Below are 10885 nucleotides of genomic sequence, written 5' to 3'. Positions count from 1 at the left end.
CCCTGTGCTGTAACATTCCATGATTCAGTGAAAAGCATTGCTGTCAACATGTGCTTATTGTCTACTAGATAGCTATTGCCAAAACTAATTCCACATAAAATCCAAGAGGGGGAGGGAAGTTGGGGGGAGGTGGTGTGTGGGGGGAAAAAAAGTGGACTTTCATCCTACCTATTTGGGCTGGATTCCAACACACGTGTTAATGGTAAAGACATTTATTTCAACCAGACAAATTGAATTTTCAGTATTTTATGCATCAAGTTTTCTTCAATTCAGCAAAACCAGTTAGGAGTCAATTCATCAGTTACATCTTACACAGAAATGGATGTCAATTAGAAGACTGCAATCATGTGAAAATTATTTATTGCAATAATAAAAAGAAAAAAGATTTACAGAGCTTAAATAGCCTGCCCGTGCAGCAAGTTTATTAAAGTACGTCAGGTCAACAGAATCCCACACAAAGTTTTCCACAAACCACTTTTCTGTACATCATGCTTGGAATCCATTGCAAAGTAAAATATTAGATGAGTACATGTAATCATCACAAGTACGCAGGCTGTGGGGGAAATACCAAGAGTCAAGATTCTGCAAGATATTTCTTGCACATTATTTCAAGGAATTCAATAGAAATTTAAAAGGCCCCCTGCGGTAATCATTAAGATGTCTACATGTATGATTCTTTCCAGCACAATTCCATAATGTAGTGACCAAGGTTATGATTAGTCCAAGTTTTAGTTTTGAAATATATTCTTAGCAAATGACAATATACATACAAAAAACATTGTTTCATTACAAATTTGCTTGAAAGCATGCGTTAAGTAGCAGGGATCTGAGGTAAGCCAAATTCGTCCACCAGTACACCATCCTGAAAACACAAATAAGTCTTAATTTAGGTCGTTAGTTTAAAAAAAAATTACACTTTACAGCTGACTGTACTTGAGTACAGTCCATGTAGAGAACATAACTGTTGAATTGAAGTGGGCTATAAGACTAATATCAAATGCAACCTTCAGATGTTAACGAATGTAAACTTATCAAAATAACAGGCAGTACACATTGCATGAAGTTGTGAAAAATGCTTTGGTGCTTAAAACATGTCACTGTTGTCCACCATATATTCTGGAGACATAGGCAGCTTTTACACCACTTGACAGTATTGGGGGTTGATGGGATCAAGTGCAGTCATTTTTGTAATCATGGATCTATGGTGCTAATGTGTCATATATTGGATAGACTAGCAATATTACAAAACAATAGCCACTATATATTCAGAAAAATATACCTACAAATACATAAATGTGAAGAGAAACATGTTTAAAGATAGTAGCTTAGACGGAATGTTATGAAACATACCTTATTGGTTTTTGCGTCAGTGGGAACACCTTCAGGAATAGATGGTGCAGATGCAGCGTCATCCAGATAGGATGAGTCCTCATCAGCTAGAAGCTCATCACCCAATGCATCCAGCTCTGAATGTATAAAACAACGTATCAGAGTATATAAATGTACATTTTCTTACATCCACCTAATCAATGTACTAATCTTTGGCTGAGGTAAGCATCCTCAAACCCAAATTCTTTCCGACAATGCTATAAAACACATAAGTAGTCCTACAAGAGAAGGGGCAGTACTGGACCTAATCCTAGGGAATGAAGCCGGACAAGTGGTAGAAGTGTCAATGGGGGAGCATTTCAGGGATAGTGACCATAACTCTAAGATTTAAGGTTGTTATGGAAAAGGACAAAGAGGGACCGGAAATACAAGTACTGAACTGGGGGAAGGCCGGTTTCAATATGATAAAACAGGATCTGGCCAAAGTAGACTGGGAACAGCTACTTGTAGGAAAGTCTACATCAGACTGGTGGGGGTCATTCAAAAAGGAAATAGTGAGAGTTCAAGGCCAACATGTTCTCATAAAGGTGAAGGGTAGGACCAATAAGTCCAGGGAACCCTGGATGTCAAGGAATATAGAGGATTGGATAAGGGAAAAAAAGGAAGCTTATGGCAGATTCAGAGCACTGAAAATAGTGGAGCCCTAGAGGAGTATAGAAAGTGTAGGGGGGTACTTAACTAGGAGAGCGAAGAGGGGTCATGAAAAAACACTGGCGGGCAAGATAAAGGAAAATCCCAAGGCGTTTTATAAGTATATTAAGGACAAGAGGATAACCAGGGAAAGAGTAGGGCCCATTAGGGACTAAAGTAGCAATATGTTTGGGGAGCCGGAGGATATAGGTGAGGTTTAATTGATTACTTTTCCTCGGTGTTCACTATGGAGAAGGACAATGTAGGTGTAGAGATCAGGGAGGGGGATTGTGATATACCTGAACATATTAGCATTAAAAGGGAGGAAGTATTAGCTGTTTTAGCAGGCTTAAAAGTGGATAAATCCCCAAGCCCAGATGAGATGTATCCCAGGCGGTTATGTGAGGCAAGGGAGGAGATAGGGGCTCTGACACAAATTTTCAAATCCTCTCTGGCCACAGGAGAGGTACCAGAGGACTGGAGGACAGCGAATGTGGTACCATTGTTCAAGAAGGGTAGCAGAGATAAACCAGGTAATTACAGGCCAGTGAGTCTAACATCAGTGGTAGGGAAACTATTGGAAAAAATTCAGAGGGACAGGATTAATCTCCACTTAGAGGGGCAGGGATTAATCAGGGATAGTCAGCATGGCTTTGTCAGGGGGAGATCGTGTCTAACAAACTTGTTTGAATTTTTCGAGGAGGTGACTAGATGTGTAGATGAGGGTAGAGCAGTTGATGTAGTCTACATAAATTTCAGTAAGGCTTTTGATAAGGTCGCGCATGAGAGATTGGTTAAGGTGGTAAGAGTCCATGGGATCCAGGGCAACTTGGCAAATTGGATCCAAAATTGGCTTAGTGGCAGGAGGCAGAGGATGATGGTTGAGGGTTGTTTTTGCAAGTAGAAGCCTGTGACTAGTGGTGTACCACAGGGATTGGTGCTGGCACCCTTGCTATTTGTAGTATACATTAATGATTTAGACTTGAATATAAGAGGTATAATCAGTAAGTTCGCAGATGACACGAAAATTGGTGGTGTCGTAAACAGTGAGGAGGAAAGCCTTAGATTACAGGACGATATCGATGGGCTGGTAAAATGGGCGCAGCAGTGGCAAATGGAATTTAATCCTGAGAAGTGTGAGGTGATGCATTTTGGGAGCTCTAACAAGGCAAGGGACTATACAATGGATGGTAGGACCCTAGGAAGTACAGAGGGACCTTGATGTACGTGTCCATAGATCACGGAAGGCAGCAGCGCAGGTAGATAAGGTGGATAGGAAGGCATATGGGATACTTGCCTTTATTAACCGAGGCATGGAATACAAGAGCAGGGAGGTTATGATGGAGCTGTATAAAACGCTAGTTAGGCCACAGCCAGAGTAATATGTACAGTTCTGGGCACCGCACTATAGGAAGGATGTGATTGCACTGGAGAGGGTGCAGTGGAGATTCACCAGGACGTTGCCTGGGCTGGAGCATTTCAACTATGAAGAAAGACTGGATAGGCTAAGGTTATTTTCCTTAGAGTAGAGAAGGCTGAGGGGGGACCTGATTGAGGTATACAAAATTGAGGGGCATTGATAGGATAGATAGGAAGAAAGTTTTTCCCTTAGCGGAGGGGTCAATAACCAGGGGGCACAGATTTAAAGTAAGGGGCAGGAGGTTTAGAGGGGATTTGAGGAAAAATGTTTTCACCCAGAGGGTGGTTGGAATCTGGAACAGACTGCCTGAAGGGGTGGTAAAGGCAGGAACCCTCACAACATTCAAGTATTTAGATGAGCACTTGAAATGCCACAGCATACAAGGCTACAGGCCAAGTGCTGAAAAATGGGATTAGAATAGATAGGTGCTTGGTGGTCTGCACAGACACAATGGGCTGTTTCTGTGCTGTATAACTCTATGACTAGGAGTACACAAGCGTGCCATAGTGACTCAGGCATTAGATTTCCCTTCTTTTCTGTCAGACACAACGAGGCAAAAAGATTTTGAACCTGCCATGTGCAAATCAAGGCACAACACACCTATACACCAACACTGTGTATTGACTTTGTGCATTATCAGGCTGTCTCATTAATATTTAAAATAATGTTTTAACTATAATTTTATTAAGTGAAACAAAGTCCACTAAAATCATTTCCAATATGTCGCAATTTGGTCAAATCACTACGAGAACTTTCAGGAGAATCTAATTAAGCAGGATTGTCTCATGGATAAGCTTGCCAAATGAACAGGCAAGTTGTTCATAACTGCTTTTTTACCCTCATTCATTCATGGGATGTAGGCGCTGGCAGGGCCAGCATTTATTGCTCGTCCCTAACTGCCATTGAGATGGCCTTTTTGAACCGCTGCAATCTATGTGGCGAAGATACTCCCAACAGAGCTGTCGGGTAGCAAGCTCCGGGATTTTGACCCAGCAATGATGAAAGAGTGGCGATGTATTTCCAAGTCATAATGGTGTGTGGCTTAGATGGGAACTGTGAGGTGGTGGTGTTCCCACACATCTGCTGCCCGTGTCTTTTTGGGCGGTGCAGGTCACAGGTTTGGGAGGTGCTGTCGAAGAAGCTTTGGCGAGTTGCTGCAGTGCATCTTGTAGATGCTACACACTGCAAACACGATGCGCCGTAAGTGGAGGGAGTGAATGTTTGAGGTGGTGGATGGGATGCCAACAAAGCAGGGTGCATGGTCCTGCACAATGTCGAGCTTCTTAGTGTTGGTGCAACTGCATTCATCCAAGCAAGTGGAAAGCAGTCCATCATACTCCTGACTTGTGCCTTGAGAAAAGGCTTTGCAGAGTTAGGTGGTGAGTCAATCGCCATAGAATACCCAGCCTCTGATCTGCTCTTGTAATCACAGTATTTATGTAGGCGGTCCAGTTGTGTTTCTGGTCAATGGGACACCCAGGATGTTAATGGTAGGGAATTCAGCAATGGTAATGCTGTTGAATGTCAAGGCGAGGTAGTTAGATACTCTCTTGTTGGAAATGGTCATAGCCTGGCACTTACATGGCACAAATGTTACTTGCCACTTATCAGCCGAAGCTTGACTGTTGTCCAGGTCTTGCTGCACGTTGGCATCAACTGTTTCATTATCTCAAGAGTTGCGAATGGAACTGAACACTGTGCAATCAGCAGCAAATGTCCCCACTTCTGACTTTATGATGGAGGGAAGGCCATTGATAAAGTAACTGAAGATGGCTGAGCCTAGGACACTGCACCAAAGAACTCCTGCAACAATGTCCTGGGGCTAAAATAACTGGCCTCCAACAACCACAACCATCTTGTGCACAACTGTATCTTATTACTGTTCTCCCAAACAAAATTATAATTGTGTTCTGATGCTCAACACGGACATAGAAATGATATTGTGAATCATGTATATCCAATATTTTGAAAATACTGACATTTTGTGACAAAATTGGAACCACTAAAATATAGTGAGGGTAGTTGTGTGAATCTCTGCTACCAGCACATAGCCGTTCTGGATTTAAGCATAGCTTGCAAGTAGGGCTACAACACGAATCTCCAACATCTATGCTGGCAGGGAGGTCTCATGAGATTATAACCTTGTGTCGCCTATAGTTATTATGAGTTATGGGGACTTCATTCTCACCCGCTTCAAGATCATCCTCATCAATCTCTGGCGTTCCATAACTGCGACTCAAGGCTTCCTGTACATCATTTGCTTCTTCCATCATGTCTTCCAGTTGATCTTGTATGTTCTGTGGAGACCAATAATGGATAAATCACAATATATCATGTACAGTCTGGAAGGCATTCTTGCAGCAACAAGTTACTTCAAAGCAATTTCTTCATGTAACACTGGAAACATGCACTCCAAATAAGAGCAATCTCACTGATTTATTAATTAGTTGATTGGTTTGCCATGCAGAGATGCTAACTTGTGAAAATTAGGAGAAAGCATCTTCATTCCCAATAACAGCTTAGGCAACTAAATGTTAAACATTCTCGAAAAAACTTATTGTCGGTTGTATATCTGTGAAATGATTTCTTGTATATTTCTAAGGTTTATCTTTTGGTAGAATTACAGAAATTCAGAGTCAGGTCATATGTTAAAACCAGCTACCATAACGACATGGACAGTACAATGTGACTTGTCAATGCCGAGTGGCGGGCAGCAGTTAAGTAACCTGGCATTCCAAAAAATGCCAACTGAACAACTAGAGACAGCTAATGGGAACCTTGATTTAGAAGATGCTCTCAAAAGGCTAACCTTTGCGCTGACTAACAGCATCAACAACCTGCAAGCCATGAGGCAGTTGCAGTACACAAGTCAATGGAAGAGTAACTATGAACAGTCTGAAGCACTCCACTAAGGTTGGCGGCACTGCCTTAAAGTGGTGTGGAGGACAGTCATAGTCAATCGACAATGAAGATAAAACAGTCTTCAAATTAGTTACAGTTGAGCCTTTTCTGTGGCCTGACCCAGCCTTGGCTGAACACACTTTCTTTAATTTAGTCAGTTTCATAATCTATTGTAAAGAGCTTCAGTTTGACTCCAAAGTCCCCATCAAAATTTATAACTTTTGTTAACTGGTTACACACAGAGTAACAGTGTAGTGCATACCCAGCATTTGATTTTGATGCAGATACTGTAATCCTCAAGAATTAACTACATCAATTCAGAGTATTTGCTTAGTAAATATTTTATACTGAGAGAAAGAAATGAAGTATTATGTTCAAATTTAGACAAACCACAAAGTTTGCAAATATTAGATAAATGGATATGCTATCAGCTTAACTTAACTGATAGCATAAAGGTGTGGGGCTTCAAGTTATGTAGAGAGACTACAGAAGCTGGGGTTGTTCTCCTTAGAGCAGAGAAGATTAACATTATAGAGGTGTTCAAAATCATGAAAGGCTTTTTTAGAATAAATAAGACCAAGTGGTTTCCGGTGGCAGAAGGCTCAGTGACCAGAGGACACAGATTTAAGGTAACTGGCAAATGATCCAGAGGCGAGATGAGGAGAAATTTTTTGTTATCTTTGGGAATGCAATGCCTGAAAAGGTAGTGGAAGCAGATTTAATAATAACTTTCAAAAAGAAGTGGATAAATACTTGAAGGGAAAAACTTGCAGAGTAATAGCGAAAAGGCAGGGGAGTAGTACTAATTGAACAGCTCTTTCAAAGAGCCGGCACGATGAGTTGAATGGCCCCCTTCTGCTCTGCATCAGTCTGTGATTCTATAACAGGACTTGCATATAAACCAGTGTAACACAGCACTGAGCATTGTCAGAAGTGCTGTGTCCTTTAGATAATGCTAAACCAATGCCTCATCTGTTTGTTCCAAAGATTAAAAGGAGGCATTAAAAATCCCAGGACACTATTCAAAAAGGAGGATATTTTCTTGGTATCCTAGTCAAACACCACCACCTAAAAAGATTGCCTGCTGTACATAAAATGGCTACAGCATCTGCTTACATAAGTCATGCATTTCAAAGTAATTCTTAATATATGAAGTACATGATAAGGAGAGTACGAGGAAGAGCCAATAAATTATAACTGGCAGAATATTGGAGCACCAATGTTAAGAAAGTCTTGTTCCAGGCCACTCATGTGTCCCTAGCAATCTCCTTGGAACAGCAATAGCAGAGACTTGAAAACAAATCAACCGGCTGCTTTCTCAATGAAGCATGTATTTGGCTCAGGAATGGTGGCAACAGAGAAAAGACATGAAAGTCATCAAAATTATGAATCAGATACAAAGATATATAATCCTGGCCATTCAGGAATAAAGTTAGGAACACCTCTTCACACAACGGCTGGTAGAAGTATGGAACTCTTCCAAAAAAGCAGCAGATGCTAATTCAATTAACATTTTCAAATCTGAGACTGATTTCAGTTAGAACAGAGCAGAGGACATTACTTCACCTCAATCTGATCAATCTTGACTTGTTTGTAAGCTTTCTTCATTTCCTTGACACCAGTTTTCATGGCATCTACCTACACAACAGATCAAACATCAGAATAACACTGCACAATTCAATGAAATTTAGTTTAGTATAATTTACTCATTACTTTAGCAAATTGTATGTTGTTTTCTTAACATAAAGTCAGCATTTGGAACTTTATCCACAATACTGTGAAGATGTCACTCATTTTTACTTTTCTGCATTAATATGCATATGGGACACATAGTTAAACAATTTTACACTAGTATATCACTAGGGCAGTACTGCAGATACGCTGAGCTATTTCATTTTACCGTAGTCTTTGTATCTTTCAATGTCTGTATGGTATAGTTGGCTTGTTCCATGTTGAACGACTGCTGCATTAGATTGTCCCTCTGTTGTTCATACCTATCATTGAACACCAAATACATTCAAAAATGTTTATTGCTTAAATTATTTTGAATACACTATAATCAAGGTCAAGAAAAAAAAACTCACATTCTCTTCTGCTTCAAGACTCGCATTGCCTTTTGCTTTACCATGTTCTAGAAAGCAAAAAAAGTCATGAGTGTTTTGCTAATGTAATTAAAAACCAAAGAGTACACAACCCACCACTCTTTACAAAAAAGCTAAAACTCCTATAGTGAGATGCGGAGCCAAATCTTAAGAATAGACCATTGTGGAACATTTAACTATATTCACAATAATGTCGTCATCTTCACAGATTTTTTTTTAAATGCCCTTGGCACTGCTTAGCTCCAGTTTTAAGTATTATGATTTGATAGCATTATCCACGTAAGGAATAGTAGTTTATTTTCTTGAATTATAAATTCTTCTTAACAAAATGCATTTTCATCTCACGTCGCTAAATACAAATATATGGCAGAAAACAAGCTTCTGTCCTTGGTATTTTTCTGCCATCAAAATTTATTAAGTACTTGCCTTTGATGCACCATCTCTCATTTTCTTCATTTGGTCTTTGTACTTGGCCAGTTCAACATCAAGCCTAGCGATTTTCTTATCAATAGATTCTGCTCTGCCATCAACCTGAACAAAAAAAAATACTTAAGTTCCGATGGAAGGTCACAGATCTGAAACATTAACTGTTTCTCTCTCCACAGATGCTGCCAGACCCTCTGAGTATTTCCAGCATTTACTGCTTTTATTAACTTATAAATTTTGTCATTCCTTCAAATGGAACTGACAGCAGAGGAAGAAAAAAGACAGAAGAAATAATAGCTTTCAGTATTACACCAATCTCTTCATAAGAATATATAAAATCTCTCTTTTATCTCCAGTACATAACTCGTCTGCAGCTGAGAAGATAGGTGGGAGAGCAGAATATTGGTGACAGGGACAGAAAAAAATGACAGAAAAGAGATCTGTGTAGCAAGATGCAGAAGAGGCTTGGGACAAAGGACAGCTGGGAAAAGAGGAAGAGGAAGAAAGGGATGAGGAAGGGGATGCTAGATCGGGTTAGAGTTAGTAATCTTCAGTAAGGGTGTGGAAGATACTGGCAATTCCCTTAGCTAGGGAAAAAGGCTTATGAAATTCTTTGCAGGTTGAGAAAAGAGCATTTTCAGTGCAGATATGGGAGCGGCAAAGTTCCCCTAATGGGGTGGTGATCTAAGTCAGCAGAGGATGAGTGAAGAGAGGTGGACAGAAGGTAAGGTGTGGGGCAGGGGCAAGGAGAAACAAATGAAAACCATTATTGGGTTTACAATAAGGTGTGGAGTATGGCTGGAAGTGTTGTTGATGGGAGTATAGGTGAGTCATGCCTCTCGAGCAGGACCACTCCTGAAGGGACATTTATGCATATATATTTAATCCATTCGTCCATCTCTTCACTTTTTCAATGAATACTTAGCTATAAATTCAGTAACAAACATTTCCAGTACACTTTATAGATATACAAAATTTTCAAACTGCATACAATTCAATCTTCACCCTAAAATCAGTCAGCAGGATAATGGCGTATCAATTTATGTGCGGCCACAAAGTGGTTGCACAGTGGAACTTTTTCCTGCCACTCAAAATACTAATTTTTTTTGGATTCCCCCCCCCCCCCCCCCACCCATAATATGTGACATTACTTTTTATATTGCAAAGGTGTCTCACTGTCATTACCTTCAGGCATAGAAGATACTGCAGGTAAATATGGACACTGTTTAAATGGGGTACAACCCAAGGTAGGTTGACAGTTTTCTATGTACTTTAACATGGAATTAACGTGGTGATCTACTTACTGCTTTTAATGTATTATTCTAGTCCATTTTATAATTTAGTTGGCTAATTTGCCAAATTGGATTAATGACATTTAGAGAAACACTTCTAAAAGTTAGCAGCAGGTCGGCCCACAAAGAGAAACACAAACTCAAGACTTCAAATTAGTTTCAAATGATCCGCATATTCTATATGATGACCCAAATAACACAAATGTGAATTAAATGAGAATCTATTACTATACAACAGAGAACCAGAACACTTCCTGAATTACTTTCTTCTCATCTCCACCATTAGTGCCCACTGCTATCACTTCAAGTAAGAAACAAAAGTTTTTTTAATGTAAAAATATAGAATCTCAACCAGGCAGCAGTGAAGCCACACAGTTGGCCTCAGTGCCCTTGGACCAGGAAGGGGAGGAAAAATAGGACACACTCCCCATCATTAGTCAATGACTCTTCCTAAAAAGTGTGTTGGGGGCATTGATAAGGACCAAAATCGAGTCATCTGTAATCCTCACACTCCCTTGAATTAACCTGCATATGAAGAATCGGGCCAGTAGTGCGTAGCTGCCATCTCTATAGAACCCATCAAGTACAGAAATGTCTGGGCAGGGTAGGCTGAGGCTGCATAACCAGCTTCAAGACATACATGTTCTAATCATGTAAGGTACAGAGATTCTAGCAGTGCATCTCAATCAGAACCAAAATACGCATTCAGATTTATGAATGTTGAT

At 40.2% G+C, this 10885-nt stretch overlaps 1 protein-coding gene across 1 annotated transcript in view; it reads right to left on the bottom strand.

Annotated features, from left to right (window-relative positions):
• Positions 1-343: 343 nt before the first annotated feature.
• Positions 344-10885, bottom strand: part of chmp5b (charged multivesicular body protein 5b) — a 31778-nt gene continuing 21236 nt past the window's right edge. The window contains exons 2-8 of the mRNA XM_068010105.1: positions 8869-8973; positions 8425-8471; positions 8241-8334; positions 7907-7978; positions 5628-5736; positions 1351-1466; positions 344-862 (exon numbers count right to left, since the gene is read on the bottom strand). Of these exons, the coding sequence (XP_067866206.1) occupies positions 812-862; positions 1351-1466; positions 5628-5736; positions 7907-7978; positions 8241-8334; positions 8425-8471; positions 8869-8973 (594 nt within the window). The 3' untranslated portion in view covers positions 344-811. The remainder of the gene's footprint in view (positions 863-1350; positions 1467-5627; positions 5737-7906; positions 7979-8240; positions 8335-8424; positions 8472-8868; positions 8974-10885) is intronic.

Source organism: Heterodontus francisci, chromosome 2 (assembly GCF_036365525.1).
Source record: "Heterodontus francisci isolate sHetFra1 chromosome 2, sHetFra1.hap1, whole genome shotgun sequence".
Lineage (NCBI taxonomy): Eukaryota > Metazoa > Chordata > Chondrichthyes > Heterodontiformes > Heterodontidae > Heterodontus > Heterodontus francisci.
Note: the sequence above shows the minus strand (reverse complement) of the source record. Positions and strands in the feature narration are given on the sequence as shown.